Below are 25,450 nucleotides of genomic sequence, written 5' to 3'. Positions count from 1 at the left end.
CTTGTTTTATGTCTGTGCCTTTTCTCCAGCAGCCTGAGGGATATAAACTCTAGGCTCTTGGCACAACAAATTAAAGGTGGTAAATTCCATCCAGCCCCAACCCACCTAGTTTCCCTCCCATGTAAAATCCATTGGAATGACTGTGCAGCTTTCAGAAGCTGTTTTCACTGAGTATATCTGGAGTAGCCACACTGGCTTCTTGCAAACTAAACTTTCCTGTTTGCCATTTTTCTTAGGCAAGCTCTGTGTACCTGGTGGCTCTTGACTTTTCAACAAGCAGAGAGGATGGATGTTTCTTAATTGAGTTGTGCTTGAAAAAGTTGAGTGTATTCGTGTTTGTACACGAAAGTGAGGCTGCTGCTCTGGGGGTTTAACCAGGATTGTGCTGCTAAGAAGGTCTTAGAAGCTGATGTGAAGACCACAGATGACATTTTGAATCTGTGTAAGAGTAAGATTTCCCTGTGAACCAAACCTGCTCACAAAGTTGTTTCCAGATCTCTGCTCGTCAAACCATGGTATCACCTGCAGTCTGGAACCCTGTGCCTGCATCTGCTTTCAGGACAGGTTTCCATGAATGCAGACAAGAGGGCACTGTGGAACATTTTGGAGCCCTTGAACAGTATAGGAAGTTTACAGAAACATGCAAAGTCTTTGAGGACTGTCCAGGGCCAAGTTCTGTTATGGAACCCAAGGAAATGGATTCCCTATGTGGGTTGGTGGCACATCCAGCAGTGGCTCTACCGTTGGAGGATTTGCTTTATTACTGGGGCTTGAGGTTCCATGGCACATGGCAGGCTATTGACAGTGCACACCAGAAAGTTGAGAAATCCTCAGCATAAAGTCCTGAGGCAAGCGGTGTGCCTACCACACACAGTGTCAGAATGAGTGACTGAACCATAAAAAAAAGCAAGTAGGTGCCTGTTTCCAAGCAGTGGTGCTGTGTAATGGCAGCTGCACGTGGGCAAAAGGGGCTCTGAGGCAACAAGTGTCAGACAGAGAGGGATAAAGATTTATTCAAAACAGGTAGTAGAAGGAGCTCCCTGCTCCTGGGGAGGTGCTGGCAAGGGTTAACACTCAGGGGCGTCTGAGTTTGAGTCTGTCTGGTAAAGATGAGAAAGGCCACATCACACTTGGAGAGGCCTTTTCAGTACTTCAGGTTTTTGTTAGTTTTTGGAGTTTTTTTTTTCCTTTGCTGACAAAGGAGTGAGGGATTTTTTTAAAGGTATTAGGTAACAAGGCTCCAGTCTACAATTTTTTGAGCACCAGAGGGTTCATGTTACAGTTACCTGAAGATAAGCCAGCATTTACATACCCACAGTGTCTGCCTATCTCTTTACAAATGTTGTTGTGGTCTTTGGTCTTAAAGTAGATTTTAAAGTAGTAAAATTTATCTGATTTTTTTTTTCCTTTTTTAGATCCCACAGAACTTGCTTTTATTCTTTTTCTTAAGAAATGGTTTATGGAAAAATCATGTAGAATTTTCCAGCCTGATGTCCTGAGACATATGAAATCTGAGGGAGATCCATGAAATTTAAAACCAGACCACAGTCAAAAATCAGGAAAAAGAGACTCCCAAACCCTCTTACTATTTCCTAGGTGTTTGAGAACATGCTGAAAACACACTGAAAAAAAAATTAAGGATTACAAATCTGCTCTGTCAAAGGAATTTTATCAGTTTGTATCCTTAAGTATATTAGTTATGGGGCCATAAAGTGTACTGGACCCTACTGAAGAAATCTGTTTTTTCTTGTAGAAAGCATCCTGTAGATCTTAAAGGTCAGGGAATAAGGGCCTTGTCAGATCTTCTTTTCAAGTCGTGTAGGTAAAGTTGATATAAAAGGAACATCCACTTTAATGATACTCACTTTTCTGTGAGGCAATACTGCAATTGTGTGATAAAAGTAGATAAGTATGTGCATAGCTTATATAAGGGATTATTTCTGGGCCACTTACTATGATATGTATATATGCCTAATGATGCAGAACATGCCATTGCACACTGCCAGACTTTTAAAAGTACCTAGCTTTCATATCAGTCTTTTTTCCCATTTTGCTACCAATGTGAATGTTGGTATTAAGTTTTTGTAATACAAACTATGTTTGGTTTTGGTTTTTGTTTCTTTGCAGACCAGGCAAAACCCAGTTTGCATGTGACATCACTGGACGATGCAGAATGCCTCCGATCTAAAGAGCTGCTTTCCACCCCGAGCAGTCACACCTCTCCCAGCGCAAAGCCCACCCGCAACATCCCTCGGAGACACACTGTAGGTGGCCCTCGCAGTTCCAAAGAAATACTGGGAATGCAAACCTCAGAAATGGACAGGAAGAGAGAGGCTTTTCTTGAGCATCTGAAACAGAAATATCCCCACCATGCCACAGCAATAATGGGACACCAGGAGAGACTAAGAGATCAGGTAAGGAAGTCAAATTTCTATCATGTGTGTTTAACGGTCCTTGTAACTCCTACAAAACTCAGTGTTGCCTCATTACAAAAGGTGAGAATGTAACAAAGCATGAAACAAATGTTTGGATGTGGCCTGTGATTCAGATGTTGCCTTGAAATTCAAAGAAACAAAATAAATCTGTTCAGTATTACCTTGGAATTGTTTGTTGAAATTGACATTTCTGAAGAGCTTTTCCTTTTTTTTAGAGCATACACAGTGAAGGAGTGAAGGTGAGACTCTTGATCTTAGTATATGAGTCTCAGTCTACTTTTCACAGCTGAAGGGAAAATCTGGAACAGCTGCTGACTTCTATTACACTTTGAGTATTGGCACCACTGCCTGGGAGAAAAGAAAATACCTGCAGAGTGTGTCTGTATGCTTTAGCTGGCTGTGTTACCCTTTCATTTGGTTTCTTTTCTATTTTTGAGTTTTGTAATGCAAACAGAACAGACTTACCCATAACTGTCTGCCTCCTCCAGGGAGCTTTGACACCCACATTCGTCTGTCAGCAGCATACCTGAGGGTGGTGTGCCTCTGCCTGCAGCTGCTTCCCAGCAGCCAGCAGTCCATGCAGGGTCAGAGGGGAGCTGACACGCTGATGTATTTCTCAGAGCAGGTGGAGGCTGCCGCACGCCGACCTTCGGCATTCAGGGACTGCCGTGCAAGGATCTCTGCCTAACTCTGGGCTCTGGTTTTGGGTGCAATAATGGAGTTTAATCTGTTCCTGCAATCTGTCGTCTATTCCATAATTAATTTTTTTTTCAGTCAAGCATCAGAATTTGGAATTTGGTCTAAAAAATCTTGTGCTCATTATTCTCGGTTTAGCAAATGATTGACAGCAAGCCTTTTTGTAGGAGCTCATTTCCCTAAGTGGTTTATAGGTGTTTCAGCACTAACAGCAAATTAAGTGTAAATAAGGAATAAAAATGAGTTGGAAAAATGTTGTACTCTGTTATGGAAGCTCTTAGTGAATTCCAAGCTTCTTTGAAGCTTTGCATACTTGTGAGACTTTGAAGATCAGACTGTTACAGGTTTAGAAAGATTGTAATTTGTTAACTCACCCCTAGAACTTCTCTTTTACAGGGTCTCTAGAGATCCCAGGTGCTATCACTGTTAGAAACCATCTGTATCCAGCTAAAATTGCTGCAAGACTTCAGCTCTAATGAGGATGATCTATTCCTCATTTTTAAACAATTTTACTCCTTTCTTTTTAAAGTCTTGACTTTTTTTTTCCCCACTTATCTCTTCCATGAACTTTAGTGACTGTGTGGAATGTGCTGGGTGGTGGATAAAGATAGCATACAAATTAAATAAAGGGGGTGGGAGGGGGGCGAAATCCAGAGATTAGATCTTTTGGAGTCATGTAAATATTTAGTTCCAGTGTTGCAGACACTGCAAACCTAGTTTGAACAGCCTACAGCATTACACCCTACACATTTTGTAATTTGAGCCTTTTCTGAAGGCAGTAAATTACAGAAGGAATGCAGTAACTGCTCTTTATATTTGTTTAAAATGTGTCTTCCTTGCTAATTTATTGAGGGTAAAATTCATTCTCCTGCTTCTACTTTTTGGTGATTAGACATATGTATTATACGTTGTGTGTAATGAGTTTTTTAACAATTTTAATTTTTAAAACAAAATAACTTTAAAACTACTATTACAGCATCAAAATGTATTTCTTAGAAGTGGGAAATACTGAAGACTCCAGCCATTCAGCCTTACTTTACCGAAGTATTAACCGAACTAAAACCACATGAAAACATGCAGAAATAAATAATAGAAGTTGATTGTAAGAAAGTTGCTTAGTTGGCATGTGATGTATCAACTGTCTGGCTCATCAAATGCAGTAAGACTGTGATGATCATAGCATTACAGTTCAGAGGGGGATTTTCTTACCAATTGTGTCTCTGTGTGCACACCCACATATCAGTATTTGGTGTTTGTGTGTGTTTATATGTAACTGTATATGGATACACATAGGTATGTGTGTATAAATATATATGTACACACAGCTCTGTGTGTGCATGTATGTGTATGTATAATGTGTGATTTCTTAGCCACTCCATGAATAAGACTATAATAATAATTTTGCCTTGAAGGGTGTATATGTATATCTACCATCCATGCTTCGCTTTTTCTACCCTTATATATATGTGTGTAGCAATAGTATAGAAGACAAACTACATGCACATGTAGTAGGTATGCATATGCAACATATACATGTATCACAAAAAAAAAATTGTAAGGTGTATGGGAAGACATGATTTCAAATGTCATATTTTAAATTAAAATGTCAGAATTTATTTTCCAGGTTCCTTTTTTCCCTTCTTATTTCTTCTGCTGCTCCAGTATCTGGAAAGAGGCAACATTGTCCATGGTGGGAATTTCCACACTGTAGGACGCCTATCAAGGATAGTAGTTAATGCAACACTATTTTCTAATCTCTCTGTCAAATGGTGCAGCTGAAACATAAAATACCCCTGTATTTACGGTCAGGTAGCCCCTGGTGTGTATATGTGTGTATATATATATAATTTCTTCTCCAAGTTGCTTTAAACCCTGTCACCTCCACAACCAGTAGAAAATCTAGATTGGTAATTGTCTGGTTTCTTCTTTGTGGACATTCTTCTCTTGTCCATTTTAGCCATCATTATCTAAATATGGCAAACTGACTCCTTGTTTGCAGGAAATAAACATCAGGGAAAAAATATTATATATGCTGTCACATCCTACTGTATCACTTCCACCAGCAAGGGCAGCTGAATGTTGTCTGCATCTTTCACTATGTGCTAATGGTTTCCTCCAGGCTTCATTTATTCAGATAAATACCTCCCTGGATGTGCCTCCTGAGGACCCAATTCTGCTCCTGATAATCTGCCACAAATCAGAAGTACAATCATGGCCAGGTAAAATGCCAGCAGGGATTACTGATGGTTAGCTAATGTGATGACCTCAAACCTCCCAGCTGTGCACACAGACCATCTCTCCTCTGAAGGTTTGTTGCCTTGTTTGTGGTAGCCTGTTCTGGAAAGGAAAGCTCAGAGAGGCAGGGGCCATCTTTATTTGCACAAGGGGCTTGAGATATTGCAGCCAGGCAAATAGCCTGCAGCTAAGCTGGTCTTTGTAAACTGGAGCATGACTTGGCAGCGGCCTGAGGGGGGGCAGACATGCCTTGTGTGCTCCAACACAGGAGAATTCAGCACCCCATGGCCACCTCTCTGTGACCCACAGCCCAGCAGCTCACCCTCACATTGCAGCTTTTCCCCCTTCTAAGATAAATCCACAGCTGGGCACCAGAGCTCCCTCCACCTGGAAGCCTGTAAAGCTGAGGAACAATTTTTTTTTTTTTTTTTTAGGTAATGCAAGTTTTTGTAGGAGCTTTAAATACATTGCCTCTGCCAAGACTGTCTCACCTGTGGTAATGAAAGGAAGGTGCTAATGTAATCCCCAAGGAAGTTAGGAAAAAAAAAAAAAGCAAGAAAGAAAAAGTCTGAGATGTCTTCAGTTTCAGACAGTGTGAATCATCTGCTGTGGAGCTCATGGAAGGACATGGTCACCTGCTTAGATGAGGTTGACTCCAGTCAGCAGAGAAGGAAAGTAGGAACAAGTGTAAAAACTAGGTCTGTAGCTGCAGACATGAAAAGGAGTTAGCAATTAAGAGGTTAAAATCCTAACCTGGCAATGGGAGGGGGTAATCCCTGCTGTGAACCTGTTTTACAAGTCACCTCTGAAAAAACCTTTCTGAGGGGCAGAGAACAAAAATGAATGCGTAGAAGTTTTTCTGAGCAGGAGCTTGTGAGCCTGGGGTAAGAAAGTGAGCTGGAAGAAGTTTGCCACAGCTTTTTTCAGTTTTTGTTTGACTAGGAAAAAGGCTGGGAGGTGTGGAAGGGTCAGGAGCAGCTCTAGTGCTTTAGGCAAGTGCTCCGTGAAGAAGAAATTTTCTTGGCAAACAAAATCAGATTTCAATCGATTAAAAACAAAACTCAAATCCTTCCGGTGCCTTTGCAGGGGTGATTGCCTAGAAAATGGTGGTTTAGGGTTTTTTGTTGTGTTCATTTAGATCTGAACATGACAGGTAACTCTGGCATCTGGGCAGGTGTGGCTAAGGTTACCATGGAGATCCATGATGTCATGCTTGATAGAGCATGTCAAGACAGCTAATCTAACATGTAGATATTCAAAAAGTCCCATAGGCCAGGACTAAGCTTTATGCAAATAACAAAGTTACTCTGCAAAGGGGCGAAAGAAAACACGGCTGAGATATGGCGTGCGTTCTACCTGGCAGCTTGAAAGGATTATTACAGATTTCATCATAAATTAGAACTTTTGGAACTAAAAGAAGAGGATTTCAAACCGTCTCTGGCCTCACCTGCGGGATCTCACATTTCGGTAAATAAGCCTCTTTCTGTTTCTGCCCTCGCTGTGAAAAAATGCTTTTGAAATCCTGGAGTTTGCTTCACCATGTTCCTGCTGGCAGCAGGGCTGAGTCAGTAAAGCAAGTTTTCTGGCAGGGCATGTTCCCTTTTCTCTTTCAAAAATGAGTTCTTTATTGAATGAACCAAGAATTCGGAATTATTTGAAAGGCATTGTAATGTATCATGTTGATTATATGAATCATGCTGCAAAAATTTCCTAGGTAGTATTTTGGAGGAGAAACTAAGAATGGAGACACTGTATTTATTTGTAGATTATTGCCAGATGTCTCTCCTTTAACTGTTAAAATAGAACCCTAAAATTATAACAGCATTTATTCCAGGATTTGATATCTGTTAAAATACTGAAGCTTTTTGTTTTTTACATGAATCACAGTATCAGTTGGTTAAACTGACTTTGAGTGTATGTTTTGATATCATGGTAACATTTGAGCACCTCTTAATAGATTTTTATTCTTGGGTAAAAGTACGTTAGTAGAGGATAAACATATTTGGAGGTGAAAGTCGAGCAACAGAAAGGCTATTGGGACTTTGGGATCTGAGGTATAAACAAAAGGGGTTACTTTCAGTCCCTCAGGAGTGACAGTAAGCACCTTGTGTTCTTAGTTGCAAGCACTTTCATGCTGACATCAGCCAGGGCAGATCAAGTAAACAGCAGTAGGTAAGGGATGGCTGCCGTGGTGGGATGTGGTAACGGGGAGCAGCGTTGGGGCTGCAGAGTCCCCCTGGTTCAGGTGGCTCAGTGTGGAATGGGAACGGGGATGGGAATGGTCTGGGTGGGAAAGGCTGGGAACAATGCCCGAGCTTAAAAATGTGAAAAGAGAAAAATAGTAATGTTCTGCCTAAGGCTACTGAGAGATGTAAACTGGAGAGGAGCTCCACGTCCATGTAGATCCTCAGTAGGATTTAGGGAATGAGGTGGTTGCAGAATATGGTAAGCACATTGTTTGATTCCAGGTGAAAAAACAGGGGATAAAGGTTTTCTGATATCCTGCATTGCTTGATTAGGCAAGGTTAAATAAATATTTTTTGGAATGTGTAGTAACTTTTAAAGTGAAAGAATTGAAAGCACTATAAGTGAAGAAATCACTTCAAAAACTGGGTTTTTTTTAGTCATAACTCTTTTGCTTTTACACCCAGTTATATCTTGAGTTATTAATGGGAATTTTTTAGAATTCATTTCAATTTAACTTTTCTGCCAGAGTCTAAGTGTTAGTTATTTAGTACTTGCTTATGTACAAATAATGTGCAAAATGAACTGGTATATTTTGTGTTCATTACACTGTTGCTGGTTGATGCCATGGAATCGGGTAGGGAGAAATTGATTTAGTGTTATTACTGCATGAACACTTCTTTGGTCTGTGCGAGTTAAAAAACAGTTAATAATTACATTCAGTTTTAAAATGTGAAGAATGTGACTTTAATCTGGATATGCTGCAAATTTTTCTAGTTGGGAACATCCATTTTATTGAATTACCACTTGGTTTACATTCTGCTGTACTTAATGTGTCACCAAAAAATGCCTGTTTGTATGTGAGAAGTCAGGGTCACACAGCCAGAACGTGCTGCTGTGTCGGCATGGGTTGTAGGTTTTTGTGTGGAGAAAAAGTAAAGTTTCAGAAGTTGTTTGAGGAGGTTTCTGTGAGTTCCTGCCTCTTCTCCACCAATGGGCACTGCTTCCCTGCCCTGTTGTCCCTGGGCAGTCTGTGTGACCCAGCAGAACATGCTGAGGAAGGGGGACCCTCCACACGTGTCCCCTGTCTCACCTACAGCTGGTGCAACAATTTATTGCTTTCAGGGCCGCCCTAAGTTAAGGGCACCTGCTCATATTTTAGACTGCTACAAGCACCTAAGAAAAGCAATGAAAATGAACATATGCGACATGATTAGGAGGTTAAACCTCTGCTGGATTCCAAGCCCTTAGCTTTTGTTTATGGAAGGACATGAGATGACATGTCCATTTGTTTTGAGTTGAAACATGCTCTTTAGCCCCCAGATAATGCTGTGATTGCAAGATATTTATAAATAGCTTGATAGATAAATGAACAAAGAGCTGGTTCATTAGCAAAGTAAAGTGGATTTACTTTGTATTCACTCAAAGTGAAAATGCTGAGGAAGAAGAATATTTCTAATAGAATGTCTCAGTGGAAAGTCTTTCAACTTTGCCCTCTAGTTTATAAAAGTAAGGCAACCTTATATTAAACTACTAGCCCTAAGGTATCTCTGGGAGTAAATGAAGTTTAACTAGATTGTTAATACTTGCTTTGATAAATATAAGTTTCTTCATTTATATCTGTCAGTTAGAAGTAATTTGAAAAGCTGGGGTGTTTTTGAAAAATCAAACAAAACAAAGCTGCAAAAAAACTAATAAAGCAATTGCTTTTCTTTTTCCTTCCCTCCCCCATGCAAACCACACAGCAGTGCAGTTACTTTGCCCCAACAGGATTAGTAACTTTTTTCTGTGGCAACGCCTCTGCATTTCAAATAGTGTGTATTGTTTGTAACTCAGAAGTCCCAGGTAGTTGTTTGTACTTACCTTTGTTCATGTGAATTTTGTACATATATTTTTCTAATCTTATTTTATGACAAGCAAAAGTATTTTTAGAATATTTTGTATTCAGTTGACTGTGTAAATGCCTGCAGTGATCTTGTTCCAGTACCTGTTGTTAAATCCAGTAAGGAATCTAGGGCTTTGGTATCCCTTAAAGCATATTTCAGGCAGCTGCCTTCAAAAGTGTTGCCCATGGAAACCTCTCGCACTTATTGTAGACACCTGAGATTCCTTAGGTTTCAGAAACTTAAGCTTTTCTGGGCCAAAATGTCCCAAGGCATTTTTAGGAGTATTTTTGCACATGCTCGGTTTAGCCCTTGTTCTTCCTGGGTTGCCTCTGTCAATGACTGCCAAAATCTGCACCAAAGCAGCCAGCAGGGCCCTGTTTGGGGATGGGTTCAGGACAGCACTGCTTCCTGCAGCAGCCCCTCTGTCTGCACAAAGGGTGCTTTGCCACTGCTTCCTCTTCCAACTCTGCTTTTAAACCAAAGCACCTCCAGTTGCCTCCTGCCCAGCTCAGGGATGAGCAGCGGGGGAGACATCCTCAGGACACCATTCCAGATGGGGCTTGTCTGTGATCCCTAAATCCCAAAATTAATTTCAAGCCCCCTATTTACTTAAGAGAGCACAATAAGTTCATGACAGAAGTGATAATGAAGACCTGCAAGCTCTGGTCTGCAGGCACTTTTGGCCACACTGGTTTTGAGCAGGTATTCTCACTTGGCCACAGCTCTGGAGGTGTGCTACAGAACGTGTGAGGAGCAGTTGTCTGGCAGATGATCACAGCCAGGCAGAGGTGTTGGGTGAGGGCAACAGGTTGGTTGGTGTTAGTGCTGAGGTGACAGTGTAATTCCCTGGGTGACCTGTGATTAGCCTCAGAACTGGTGAATTTGCTGTGTCCGAAAACCTTTTCCCTGCAAATTGTTGTGAATATGCTTGGGTTGTTCTTGTTACAGCTGAATAGTCCTGTTAGCTTCTCACTGGGAAGCACTTTTGTGCTATTTGCACATTGTCACTTGGGATGGGAGCACATATTGGTGTCAGTCATTAGCAAAGTAAATGTACCTCTGGACTATTGCTACTGCTTTACAGCATTTTTCAGTTGATTTTCTAACAAAGGCAGATTGCACTGAAGTCACCTGATTAACTGGTTTGGTTTAACCATAATCACTGGAATTTAAATGTCTTTTCTGAGCTCAAATAGGAGAACAAGAGTAAATAAGATAAGTCAATGGCTTATATACATATATTCCAATTTCCCTTCTCTTCAAATGAGTTGAGTACACCAGGAAAAACAGTGCTGTTGTTAAAATTGCATCCAACACCTGTGACTCTGACAGCTGCCCCTGAGATGTGTGTTTTTAATATTCACCCAGTCATGATAATTGTGCCAGTTTAGTAAATTCGAATCTGTGGTATCAAGTTTTGCATCTTGACATAGCAAGCCAATGCTGGGACTTCTGGTTGGTCAAGAATCTTTTGAAGGGGCCTCTTTTGGTCTTGTGGATTTTTTGCCCTAGTCAGTGCCTTCTGTGCTGCTGCATTTTGTGTGGCCCCTTGTGGAGGGGATTGTAGTGATTCCAGGTATTCACGAGGAGACTGCTGCCTTAGTAAGCACTGAGCAGTGCCATTTGTTTCAGTTTAGGAAAGATTTTCATTGGCTGATCAATACACTGCCATACGTGTACTTCACTTTAAAAAAAAAAAAAACACAAAGTGTAAAATTCAAAAGTAGTTATTAAGCAGAGGAAGAGAGAAGTTATTCTCTTAACTTATTTTTGGATTACAAAATCCTAAAGACCGGTAATATGTTTTTCACTTTGAGTTCTGCCTCTTAAGGACAATTTCTTAACACCTGTCAGGTGGTGGATGTGGGATAATCAGCCATAATGTATGTTCTGATCTTTAGTATTTACAGATTATTTTGTCCCACATCTTGAGATTTATCTTCCAAAATTATCTTCTTGCTAGTTGTAAGACTGGATCTTCCTGATACCTACATGAATGTCCAGTTCTGTTTTGTACTGCTGAATTCTTGACTATGTTAATGTCTCATGACTGAAAGTTTCAGGGCTCAATTAAGTTTTAAGACTCTTTCAGCTTCTAAGGGGTTTCTCTCACATTTCTTACACATACCTTTAATAAGCTGTCTTCATTGCAATTATTTCATTCAAAAGAGCAAAACTAGTTTTACTTCAATTTTGATTGAAGCTAAATATTTCTTCCGTCTGAAGGGAGATATCTGTCCTTCAAACTACTCACAGAAGGAACAAATACTTGACTTTTATTAGAATAAGTAAAAAGAAATGTTGCTTATTTCCCATTGGCTGAACAAATAAACCATTGCACAACATTGGTTGGTTGATTTAAATGAGAGAAAATCTTGTGTGGAAGGAAGAATTATTTTGTAGGATAATGTAAAAAAATAACTTAAAAGTACACATGTAACATAAATGCTTCCATTTAAAAAGTGTACCCAAAAATTAGAACATTTTTAAAATTTCTTGTTGATCTAAACAAACTATTTTATTTTTTCTTTTTTTGACAGAGAAGTGATAATTTGAGTAAATTCTTGTTCTACTTTTGTTTCTATCTGTTATTTATTTCCCTAAAAGTCTGTAAAGAAAAACCCACTCCAAAACCTCACAGATACTGTGTGCCAATTTCACTCTTTCATCATGGATATCACGTGATCTTTATTTTTTTTAAAAAAAAGCTATTTCATATTGAAATTGTTGAATAGCTTTGCACTAAACAGAAAACATTGTGTCAACGTCTGCTACCCAGGGATATGGGAGAACCTCTGTGCTCTTAGAATGGGATCACCACAATAATGCAATTGCCATGATTTGTCAGTTACTACTGCAGTATTTTTTGATTTTTAGAGATTTTTTGGCTGATATCAAGTCCTGCACTGGGAATACAGGCAGGATGGTGCCTTCTGCCAGCCTCTTGCACGCTCCTGCGTGGGTGAGTGGGCAGAGGAGGGTTTCTGTTCTACGCAGACCAGGGACTCTGCTTTACCAGAGGCAATTACTGTGGTGTCTGTCACTGGGGAATTTAAATGAGAATGTGATAGAAACAGCATCAAACCTTTCTGGAAGTCAGTGGAGAACCTCTCCCTTCAGAACATCGCAGAAGGGCGGGATGGGGTGGAGCAAGGAGGCACAGATCACAAAAATGTTTTTCTTGGCCCTCGTGGTGCTGCTATTGATGTCCACAAAATGTTCCTGCTGACCAGGGTACAGTTGGCTCAAACCCTCAGCGGACTGCCTGACCGACGTGCTCTTCCTCTGATATCAGATGCAAGCATTTCATTCCTGGCTCATGTGTACTTCCCCTCTATTTTATTTTTACCAAGTGTTTTCCACACCGGACATTGCAGCACCTGCTGCCGCTGTGGCACGCCGGGCCCGCGGCTCCCTCACGGCCACAGCTGCCGGGCCCTGCTGCTCGGGCTCCGGGCCACGGGGCCTAATCCCGGCCTCAACAACTGCCTGCATCCATCCCAGCCTGGAACCCACGGCATGGCGAGTCAGGTTGCTTCCTGAGGCCACTGAATGGCTTTCGGTAATGCATCACTGCTGCAGAGGCCGCATGTAATACTTGGTTGTTGCTGTAAATATTCAAGATGCTCATGCTGAAATATTCAAGACATCTCACCACAGCATTAACTATTTGTTACTTTGATTGCTCTTTCATGTCTTACTGTACACGTGTTAGCCTCTTCCTTCATCGCTAAGTTGTGATCTCCTTGGCCTTGGGTATTAATCCTGTCACAAAAGGGAGTTTGCAGCCCATGTATTTGCTCAATCCCCACCCGTGTGCGAACACACAGCCATGAGAAACCAGTATTTTCTAGATGTGACTCATTCATCCACCCGGATGTGTAATGAAGTTGCACATCAGACGAGGCTCTGCCGCATGTGCACTCCTATGGAAAAGCTGCAGCAGGAGGAACAGGGACCTGTGCTGCTCCTGCTCCTGCCTCTGCCCTTCCGTGCTGGTGGCAGTCTGCTACTGAGGAGATGGCTTTTGGGGAGGAGGTAACTCCTTGTGCTCCTGTGGCACAACTAAGAAGAAAAAGGAACTTCTCAGCTCTTTGCTGCTCCTCTGGTGATTCTCCTGCACGCCAGGTACAGCTGTGATTAAGAGCCATGACTTTCTTCTGTGGGGCTTGTGTAAGAGAGAGTGGAAGCTTTTGCATAGGCTGTTATATTCAAAACATTGATGCCTGTCAGAAGGAATGTCCTTAAGTGTTCATTATTATTATCCTGCTGTCCATACATGTTTCTAGGTTGATTTTGAGACATGCAAAAAACGTAACTTTGCTGCAGTAGTTATCAGATGTTTTCAAGAGGGAAACTGACAGCCTACCAAAGAAAGAGTTCTCTTGAACCAGGTTAAAATGCAATTTGATTTTATCTCATGGTTTCAAAATTTGTCATATACTGTTCAAAAACCAAGATGCTTTCTTCCCTAATTATAGAGGATGTTTGTATGCAGGGTTTAATCTTCTTACTGGAAGTCTTCCAGGACTCTGGACTTTGTGGGCCTCTTCTGAATTGAAGGCTTAGGAAACAGTAGACTTGTACTCTGAAGATACTTGAATAGTGAAGATGAGTGAGCTACTTTTTTTCTCATGTCTTCTCTTGCTTCTGCTGTAATATTTTGGGTTTGACATATCTTTTTTTCCTTCTGCTGTGACAGGAGGTATTGGTTTGTTTTAAAGAAACCGTGAACTCACAAGTTCCGTCTTGTTTCTGCATGACTTAAAAACCTGCCTAAGATTCATTATTTTGCCAAGAATAGTTCCACTTACAATATGTTAGACAGATTTCTTTGTTGCTGTGGTATATAGGCAAAGCCAGCTTGGAATTTAGGGAAACTTTCCACAGTTTGTAAAAGGAGAACTAAGGAAATGAAGGGAAAAAAAAAGACTCACAAGTATTCAAACAGGTCCTTGTGAGATGCTTCCTGTGTAGGGTTGGGGGGTTTTTAATATACTTTTGTGGATTTCTCACAATACCTATTAGTGATGTACTGTCAGACAAAGGCCTGAGGTTTTTTGTGATGTATCACAGCAATGTGATTTTAGGTGTAGCAACTGGGGCAAGTAATTCTGAACGATACCAAAGAGATTTTTGTTTAAAGTGATCAGTCTCTGTGGTGACTGTAAGAAGATGCATAAACTTCTAGATTAGATTGAGTTGCTGTGTAGCCTTTTAAACACACCAGACTAAAACTAATGTGAGGTAAAATCTACAGATGTATTGAGTCCCCTCGCAAAACAAGGGCAGTTTAGATAACCATTCAGTGGCTTATTGTGGTAAGATAAACATGGAATTCTAGGTATTTTCCACAGTAAAAGAACTTACGTGGTCTTTTGATCTGTGCTTTCTACTGCCACTTGTCAAACTTCACTGGATACTGCCAAAATGTCTGTGCTTTTGTCATTGTCCTTCTCTCTCTCTCTCTCTGCCCCCACTCCCTCTTTTTTTTTTAAATTTTAGGAACACTGTATTAGATTTTGAGAGCAGAATAGCTTTTCTAATTCCTAACTTCCTTTGCAAAAGCAGTCAGACAAAAGTTATCAAGCCTTTCAAGTGAGGTTTGTCTAGCCACTACTGCTTTGTTTTTCAGCTTATCTTCCCTGTGGTTTGAAAACTTTCTTATATGTCTGGGTTCTGTGATCCTTCTGAAGTCTTTTAAAATGCAGTCATAATTTCAAAATGTTCATTCTGCCTTCAGATATTTCCAGTGGAGACGAGGGCGATGATCTGGTTTTACTTACCTCAGTGTATGGCAGGGAGCTATGTTTGGAAACCTAATCTTACATACTGTTTGACTGCTCATTTAACCAGAACAGCCAGCCTGATTTCATATTGCTGTCTCTGCCAACCCACAAAATCACCTACATTTGTTCACCCAAATTCAGCAAAGAAGCTGAGTCTGGCAGGGTTCTGTTGCAATAGCCAGATTTAAGTAATTTTATCTGAAATCCAGGAGGGAGGAATAGTTGAAAAAGTTGAAAAAGAGTTGTAAGGGGAAGAAAAGCCTGGATGAGCCAAAGAGAATGTTTTGCTTTGAGTCCATTCTAGGTGTGTTGGGTGATTCGCTAAAGAGCAAAATCATCAAAATCCTTTTGAAAACTAATGACTGGCACCAGTGCAAGGTTAACAGCATATTGTGGTGTCATGCTCAGTAAAAGCACATAGTTTATCTTTTCCATGACTAGACTACCTTGGTTCGCAAATAATGGGAGAATTTCCAGTTTCCTTGTTCATAACAGACAGGTAAGCAGTCAGAACTGTAGCTCTGCTATTTGATCCCTTGAAAGCTCAGGCACCAAGAAGTGTTGCAAAGAACAAATGTGCCCAGACTCAGCCCTTATGCAATCTCTCTTATCTCTCCTGTCACCTTGTTCTCATCTAAGGGAAGAGGGATCAACCAGTTGTTTCTCATTTAGGCCCCTGCCTCAGACAACATTAGGCATGATGCTCAAATATCCCCTGTGGAAATGAAGTTGGTTGACAGCAATGTAGCAAGGCACCGTTTTTCCCCACTGCCTTTCCTGAAAGCTCCATGTAAATACTCAGGCAGTTGGTTTTTAATAACCAAGCTCTTCCTGTTGGAAGGTCTCAGTAAGTAGGAATATACAAACATCAAACTGACTTTGCTGTCCCAGGTGGGTGTTTGAGTTGACTGCTGTTCATTGAAGATGATTTCAAAAGCATCTGATTAAAATGTTAATACAAGTGCTGGTTTTCAACAGTTTTTTTTGGACTGATAATATGATTGCGATTTGCTTCTGTAAGTCCAAAGTGTACTGATCAAAAGAAAAATGATGCTGAGATCTGGAGACATTGTGGGAGTTGTACTTCTTTTCCTCAGTCTAATCCAAAACGACACAACCAAAACAAGTTAATATTTCATCATATTGGAAAATTTCTTAAATAAATACAGCACTATGAGCTCTGACTTGAAGGAGAACAGCTACTATACTTCCACTTAAAAGAGAGGGAGGTATTCCTTCTTATCAGCAGAGCTATTTCTTTCCTGACAGTTTGTGCTGGTCAGAAAGGATAAGGGATAAGATCACAGGCCACATAACAAGGCCTTTTGCCCCCTTTTCCATGCTTGGTAGGCTGAGAGTCAACAGGACAAAATCTTTATTTATTTCCCTGACACACTGCCTTGCTACTTCACATGAAAGCAGTGCAGTTTTAATCTAAGGGGATTTCTACAGTTTGAGTTAATCCAACCATTAAGAAGCACATTGTTTAAAGATTTGCAGATACTATTTCACAGGCCAAAAAGCTTCTGAGAGTTTGTTCAGCCACAGTATTAGCTCAACAAAATTAGAGTAAACCATGATGTAGTTGCTTTGCTTTTTTTTTTCTTTTGCAGGGTACTTTTTTTGTCTTCCCTCTTACACTACAGGTTGCCATAAACCATTTGTAGAGTACAGTGACCTTTACAGAAATACTACTAGTAGTAAGTGCTGAGGGATCATTGTCTTGATAGCTGGAAAGAGAAGATTATTGTAACAGGAAATTATCTGAATCATGAAAGATCAAAAACAAAAAACCAACAGATTCTTCCCAACCTCAATCCCTGGTAGAGTAGCCAGAGGTGTATTAGTCTCCAGTAGGGCTGGACTACCAGAACAAGTCATCTGCCATGGTTTTAGGCTTGATAAAGTTTCTACACCTCCTCCTTGAAGTCTGAAATCAAGAGTTTGGTTTACCTGTAGACACAGGCAGGGGAAGGTTCATACTCTGGATTTTTCCATGCATAAATTGCAAGGAAAATGAAATTTGGCTTGACAATTGCTGGCCCTTGGGACTAGCACAGGGAGAAGCAGGTGACATTTAACATTTGAAGAAATCCATGGATTTCTTCCAAGTTTGGTAATAAAGTGCTTACACCTGGTTTTCCAGCTGGAGTTTGGTACTCCAGCTTATTTTATATTTTTTGTAAATTTGTGGTGAAATGAATTAATTTGAGAGGAGGTAAATATAGCTAGAAGTTAAGACTTTTCATATTGAAGAATGTTAAATGTCATCTCTTGAAACAGTTCTTGGGAATATATTGACAGGCGGCTTTAACAGAATTTTTTCTTTTTAATGGAATCTGGACTTTGGTGAAGATACTCTTTCTGGTTAAGCTGCCAGCAATTGCAATACAATCTTTTGCCATAGGAGTATGACATATTGTCCTGGTAGGTACACAGTGTCTTGTTACAAAAGCAGAGTGTATCCCTGCTGGAGAGCATGTTTTCATATGGCATTATCTTTTGTTTCCTCAGTATTTCATCAATAAAATAGACAAAGAAGTTTAGCAAGCAATTCTGTAAAGATGTGAAGTGTGACATGTGAGAGAATGGTGCTTTAACAAAGAAAATGACAAATAAAACAGGCAAGGAAAGATTTTAGTCAGATGTGCAAACATATCCTTTGGGTTGAGAGATAAAGCCAGAGGTAATGAACTCTCAGACTCAAGTAACCACCTTAGAAAATGTACACAGTGTTTGTGCACTGACAAATGTGTGCTCTGCTCACAGTTCCTGCTGAGTCTGCTGTGGTGGTGCAGAGACCTGCAGCAGCCTGCAAACTCACTTTTTAGGGCTAAAGAGCAGAGCCAATTAATGGTCACGAGCATGGTGTAAATACATTATGTAAGTGTTTAATACACTGCAATACTACATGGGCAAAACTTTTCACAGGTTAAGACTTCCAGAGAAGATACTGAGTTGGTATTGAAAGAACCAGCAGTGGCATTATAAACCCATAGGATCAGATGACTTTCTAAAGTTTTGTCTCAGCTTTTGCAATGCAGAATGGAGTAACTGCATTTGAGCAAATGTGTGATTGTGTGTCATGGTAATGCCTAAGCTGAAAAGGACCTCTGGGTGGCATCTGAATGGCTGTGGAAAGCAGAGATTTAAATTAGATTATCCACACCCATCAAGCTGAGTCTTGAATATTGCCAGTGGAGGAGTTTCCATCACTTCTCCAGATGGAATTTCCAGGAACAAGGTAAACTGTACTCTGGAATACAGTAAGTCTGGAAGGGATGTAAGGAGCTTTTGATCTTTCTCTTTTCACAAGAGTTCCTAGTGTGACGCTATCAGAAAAGGAGGAGCAGCTATTTTCCAGGAAGACAGTGATTAGGACCCAAATCAGCCTTACCTCTGGGTGTGCATTGTGACAGGAATGCCTGCTGTAGAAGGGATGTTGAACCATGAGAGCATTGCAGAAGGACATCTAAAGGATTTGAGATCCATGAAATTGTTTCTCTCTGAGAACAGTGATTTTTTTTTCCATTGATCCACTCAAAATAGAGATTCTCCTTGATTAAGAAATGTAATTCTCTGGAAGCAGGAGAAGATATACTGAGTTTATATTGGCTTTTTAGAACAGCAATAAAAATCATAACAGAAACTAAAGGTTATAGCTGGAGAGCCGGGCAGATTCAAATCAGGAGTAATGCACAGTATTTTTCATATAGAAATGATTCATTATTCTGGCAAATTATCAAGGGAAGCAAGAGGTTCTTCATATCTCTAAGTCTTTGAACTATGACAGTTGCTTTTCTAGCATGCTTTAGTCAAACCAAAGTTGCTGATGAGTAGGGGTGATTGGCAGAGACTTATTGGCTGCTCCTTGGCCCTGGTTATGCAACTGAGACTCTTGGCTATTCATGCAATTTTAATGTTTCAAGTGCTGTTCATATGAAACTGAGTTTGACCCAACTGCTTTTTAATATAGGACTGCAATAAGAATGAGCTGGTTTAGGAAAAAAAATGCATTAATATTTAAAATTTTAGGTTACTTGAAAATTTAAGATAAAAAGTAGTAGTAAGCAAAATATTACAAGAAAAAGTCATAAAGTTAAGGTTGAGTTAGGATAAACAGTATTTGCCATTTACAATTAGAATATTAATATATATGTTATTATTATCCTAGCCAGAATACCAATATACAGCTATCATAAATAAGCACAAAAAGGCCTGTGTGACTGGCACCACAAAAATTTCCCAGCCTTAGATGCACTTAATCCAGAGGAGTTTTCTACTTTGACCAAAACTTTGAATTTCACCTCAGTTATTCCTTGGGAAAATTCTCACTTATAGCAGCCAGAGTTTTGGCAATGTTAGAGATCCCAGACTTGGTCTGCCCTGAAATTGATAGTTTGTAAGGTACCACCAAAGTGCCCCTTCCCTTTGTTTCTTCCTGTCACTTGCAAGTAATGGATCTGGTTACAGTGATTTTTTCTGGACAAGGACAAGACTACTACTACCTTGACAGAGTCAAGAAATAACCCACAACCAAATAATTTTGGGGTAAGGGGGAGACAAAATAAAACCCCTTCACTGGAGCAAGGTTCTGTAATGGATAGAAGTATACCTAAAAATGGGACTTTGCACCATTTGGCAGTTACTTGTGGGCTCAGCAGAATGAGGAATGGCAGTCTGTCCGGGAGAAGGTGGTGACAAAAATCAGAATGAGTTTTCCAAGGGAGAATAAAAGCAAAGTGACATAGTCTGAGAATGAGAAATTTCTGTTAGGACTTGGGTCAGAAACAAGAAAAGGACAAGGGCTATGTTAAAGTAATATGGGGAATCTCTAAGCAGAAAATAATTCTTGATCTAGTAATCATAGCAGAATGAAAAAAAATGAGGTGCGGAAATATATTGCACATGTGGTGTAATGGGCCATGGGCATAACTTGGGTGTGTCAGAAAGGCACACACAGCTTTAGAAGAGGTCAAGGGGACCAAAGCTGTGCACCAAAGCTGATTGCAGCAGCAGGGGAGCATTTTGAACGCAGTGAATGAATGCTGCTCAAAGCTGCTGGTGCTGAGCAGTTTAATTCCAGTAGCTGGGAAGGATTCCTTAAGTGATGTACAGGAGGTCTGTATGTCTGTTCCTGGGGAATTCAGGCTGCAGTTTGGTTGTGTGCAGCCCAGCTGGAGGTAGGTGTGGGATTCTGAGGGGGAACCTCATTCCTGCCTGAGTATCTGAAGGGAGGATGCCAAGGAGATGGATCCAGTCTCTTCTCAATGGTGCCAAACAACAGGACAAGAGGCAATGGGCAGAAACAGAGAGACAGGAAGCTTTCTCCACCTGACAAAATTCTTTGCTGTGTGGGAGACTGAGCAGGGGAACACAGGTTGCCCAGAGAGGCTGTGGAGTCTCCTTTACTGGAGAAGCTCCAGAACTGCCTGAAGGCAATCCTGTGCAAAGTGCTCTGGGATGGCCCTGCTTGAGCAGAGAGGTTGGACCAGATGACCACTGTGGCCCCTTCAACCTGACCCATCCTGTGATCTTCATTCCATTGCATGGATAGTTTGGGGTTTGACCTAATGGTTCCAGAAACCATCTGAACTGTATTTACCTTAAAATATATGTACACAAGAACATATAATTTCTTTATTGAAACCATCAGCAAAAATGAAAGTTTTTGTAATTTACAATTTCCAATCAAGTGAGGGATAAATTGGTAGTCCTGTCAGTTGTAAAGTAGCTAATCTAGCTCTGCTTTCTTTCTTTAGTGCCTGTTCCCTTCTTTCTTGTTAGATCTTGCTTCTGTTTTGAGAAAACCAAATTTGTAATAAAAATTGATAATAGCCTAAATTTAAGAAAAAAGCTGCCTCTATCCTGTGTCTATCTATATAAACACAAAGTTTATACTTAGTCTAGACAGCCTGTATTTGTAAATATCCTGCTATTGCATTAGGCTGTAGCAAGCTTGACAGTAATAAAGAGAAGAAATCATTTTTCCCCATGCTGCAGTGGTGGGCCTTCCAGGTTTGTGTGGGTGACCCCCAGAGGTTTGCAGTATCGCTGTCAGCTGCATTGTCTGAGCAAAATAAGCAGAAAAATTCATCTCTGGGGTTTTTTAGTGGTGTTTAAATGCAGAGGAAAGGAATTAATGAAAAAGAAATGCAGTTGCCAAGAATTCAGAACATTTTCCTGGGTTTTTTTTCCCTGAAATTTCAGTCTGAATGAAGCAAATAAATTCTTAATTTTCTCACAGTCTCAGCAGTTGACTTTTCAAACTTTATATTTATTTATTTTTGCATTTAAAAAAAAAGCTCTTTGTTTTAGCACTATTTCCTAATTTTGGAAGTAGAATTTCTGAAATGCTATAAAGAAATTTTGTGTCAGCCAAAAGGAGGAATACTGAAATGCTTTGAATGTTCATATTTTCATGAGAATTACCTACTTGAAGATATAGACTGAAATTTTCTATCAGTTTCAGATGAAAAGTGTGTCATATTTACGTAGATGAGTCAAGAACTAAGTCCATGACCATGGCAGTTCATTCTTTAACATTATTCATTACTTTGTTAGACTGAGTCTCTTTAAGCTCTGCTTCCAAAACATTTTCTTCTTAAGTCCCTATAAAAAGAAGCATCTTTGAACTGAAATTTTCAAAAGGATAAAAGTTATATTTTGTTTCTCAAATAATTGTGATCTAAAACATTTATTAATACCAAGAGTATGTTAAACTCCCTTTAATATTAATTTGAACCTGTAGTTTCTCTCTTTTAAAAGAAGTGGATGTTTTGTTATATAAAATAGAAGTCTAGTCTACATGTCACTTTCAGTTCTCCATCTGTCATGGTATAAATAATTCAAAGGAAAACAAAGCATCCAGAGTATGTGCTAATGATTCAAGTGTACAGTTGCTTTTATTAGAGTTCTTGGTGGGGCTGAGTATTATTTCACACAGGCTTTTCAAGCTTTGCTGACAACAACAACACACCTGTAGGGTGTGGGTGATGGACTCAGCCAATTAATTACTGATGAAGACAACACCAGAATGCACCCTGACGTGTGTTACACAGTACTGGGTTTCTGTCTGTGCTTTCCTGAGCTTGGGTCATGTTCTCTACAAAGTCTCCAAGCTGTGTACAGAGGTTTGTGGCTGATGGAAAATGTGCTTCCAGTATTTCTTGATGCTTGACCTGGGTTGTCATCATTTCTGCCTGTAGTTCTCAGGCTGTGGATTGCTAGTGCCATGTAAGCACTTGCAATAGCACTACTCTATGGAAGAACTTTCAAATTCCACGTTAAGGGACTCAGTTTGTAAAGCTCCTGGAAAGCATGCTGGGGTGCAGAAGTGGTTTTCCTCCATCCCCTTGACTCTAGTGCTGTGACAAACCCAACACATTGTTCATTAACCATCCTCTCTCAAATAGTTGCCCTACTTTGTCCCACCCCTTGGTGAAGCCACAGTTTTGTCATCTCTGGAGGCTTCTGACCATTTCTGCATGGTCTGAAGGGATCAGCATGGGCTGTGGTGCACCCTTTCTTTCCAGGGCTTGTGCTTGGCTTGCATGGCTCCCTCCTGCCAGACAGCACTGAAGTTAGGCCAGCAACCAAATATTTCTCTGAAATGTGTGCAGGTTGTATATTTGAATTAGTGCAATCTCATATTTTTATATAAATTATACCTTTAAGGTATTTCCTTCATAAAATACCAAAAGATTCCTTCCTCCTCTCACTGTAGGGACGCTGAGGAGCCTGTGGAGGGGAGGGATGGCTGTGAAATGAATGTCTGGGCAGATGTCAGGGACAGCCAGTGGCCCTGTGCCATCAGCCAAGTGTGTCAGGGTAGCAGTGACCTTCAGTGTCCCTCAGTCATCTCGTGCCAGTGGCCAGGGTCAGTGGAATCACCACATGACCTTTCCCATGGGAAAGCTTTCTCCCACAGCATTTTTGTGGAAGTCTCTTGTATTCAGGCTTGGGGAGGAGGGCAGTTTGGCCTTGTGTGTGCAGATTGGTAATAGCTGCCAGTTAAGCATTTTGCACAGCATAAAGCTGAGGACAAATTACAGGGACTTTAAAAGTCCCTGTAATTCTTTTAAATACTGGAAATACTACTTGAAGGAGTGTCTCTGTGCTGTTGTGTCGCAAGAGTGAAACAATAGCACATTTGACTTGAGACCTTGAAAATATTTTCCTCTTTCTAATAAGATTGATACAACTTTCCCACCAGTTGCATTGAAAGTTGGCAAGATGCTGAGGAGCAGTTAGAGTTTTACTATTTAAGTTAACTTGTGCAATCATGTTTGTATCTAGATGGAGAGACATGATTTACTCAACTGTGCATAAGGAAATTTCAGCTGTGGGAAACAAGTCTTTAGAAGGTGTTTACTTTTAATTCTTTGCTGAAAGTTAAGGAAACTCATACTCCTGATTTAAATGAACATAAAAATTTCACTCAATATTTTAAAAAAATACAAATACATGTTCCACCACAGGTAGAGAATTTGAAAGAGATTGGTATTATAATATGTGATGCTGGTTTAAAATGAAGGCAGACATTTTAGAAAAACAAACCCAAGTGTTAAATCCACTTTCTGCCTTGGTTTGCAGTCATGAATATCCAAAATGTAAGGGTTTAAGTTGTGTGAATCACAGAGAATTTGACATTGGCACACAAGGATTTTTAAAGCATTTTTATGTCCCTTAAAAGTGGTGGCAAGCTTTATATTCAGTTTTAATATGTAGAGAGAGTAGTATCTATTACAGGAACTATTTTAAGTTTTGTGAAGTTAACTAGAACTCATCCAGCTGGTGAGCCAGGGCATGAAGGCTTTCTCTGAAAAATAAAAGGAGAAATAGAACAAAATCTTACCCAGATAGAACTGAGCCAAAGGTGGCTCTTCAGACCTGTAAGTATAACAGGGATACATGTAGATAGGAAAAAGGATAGCCATCTGCTAGCTTCAAACACTTCTTGGCCCCAGGAAGGACAAGCTTTAGTCTTAGCTCTTCATCTAAGATCAGTGGGTAGCTGAAAGTGTGTGCACGTGTTTGTGCAATGAGAGTTAAGGGGCAGTGGCCAAGGAGCCTTCCCAGCATTCCAGAGCATTGCAGGTGGGATTTCGACTCATTCCTCTGACCATGCAGGTGATCCATAAGCTCTCATGAGGCAGCAAGAATTTCTCCAGTGAAAGGAAGTTCCCAGTATATCCAATTCCACCCAATTTCCTTGTGCCAGTACTGTAGGATGAGGCAGAGGGGTCATGGCCAGTGCTGTCACTGTCTGATGGTCTGTGGCTGCAGGCAGCTTCTGGGGACAGCAGGGGCTTGGCAAGGCCATGGACTATTCACAAATGTACCAGAGAGGTCAAGAGTTTATTACAGGAGCACAGAGGAAATTACCTCCTCACCTGGCTCCCTAAATTCAGCTAGACTTGTGATACATGTAAAATTAGTCAGGATCATTTTAATAATGTCTGAAAAGCTCAGATACTGCTTCACTAAGGCAGAGTAGTTAAATTTGATAGGCAACCAAATAGCATGGGATGAGAACAGTGTAAAAACCTTAGAATTACAGGTCTGAAAATATCCTTCAGGATTTCTACTGAAAGAGAGAGAGAAAAAAAGAACAGGGTGATTTTGCTTTTTTATTAAAAAACAGATGGAAGACATCTCGGATTTGTATCTCCCTAATGTGAAGCACCAAAGGGTATTTTTTCTGTTTTTCATTTTGAACATGGGGGTGGAGATAGATTAATGGATTTTGGTTTAGCCTCCAATTCTTAAATGTCTTGCTCTTCAAAACAGTGTTTTTCTCCTCCTTTATACCAGATGTTGCACTCTGGAGAGTAATTTCTTACTGTTTTCCAAGTTCATTGAACTGCCTTGTATTTTAATGATGTTAGTTAGGAAATGTACCAGTTGGTAACCAATGATGTACCTAAGGCTGTTTATAGACCTCAATATGGGATCCATCACAACTGAAATGGCTTAGGAAAATGAAACTTGATCCTTTTGGACAGCTGTGTACTTACACTGAGAAGAGACACTTGAATGAGGAAGGATGACACTGATTTTTTACATGATGAGATGTTTGGGAGTTTGCAGTTATTGAAACAATTCTTCAGGATTTACAGGATTAGCATGATTCCCCCAGGTAGCAGAGCAGCTCATAGTAAGTTCAGATCACTGATGACATGCATAAGCTCTGTACGTTAAAGTAATTGAGATAATATTTGTG

At 40.3% G+C, this 25,450-nt stretch overlaps 1 protein-coding gene across 14 annotated transcripts in view; it reads left to right on the top strand.

Annotated features, from left to right (window-relative positions):
* Positions 1–25,450, top strand: part of KIAA1217 (KIAA1217 ortholog) — a 234,050-nt gene that overhangs the window by 56,956 nt on the left and 151,644 nt on the right. For 12 of the 14 annotated variants that reach the window (XM_074534797.1, XM_074534803.1, XM_074534809.1 and 9 more), the window contains exon 2: positions 2,128–2,414. In XM_074534797.1, the coding sequence (XP_074390898.1) occupies positions 2,128–2,414 (287 nt within the window). Of the gene's footprint in view, positions 1–2,127; positions 2,415–4,045; positions 6,834–25,450 lie in introns of those variants that run through there. The other 2 variants (XM_074534823.1, XM_074534830.1) reach the window with 2 other exon arrangements.

Source organism: Zonotrichia albicollis, chromosome 1, assembly GCF_047830755.1.
Source record: "Zonotrichia albicollis isolate bZonAlb1 chromosome 1, bZonAlb1.hap1, whole genome shotgun sequence".
Lineage (NCBI taxonomy): Eukaryota > Metazoa > Chordata > Aves > Passeriformes > Passerellidae > Zonotrichia > Zonotrichia albicollis.
Note: the sequence above shows the minus strand (reverse complement) of the source record. Positions and strands in the feature narration are given on the sequence as shown.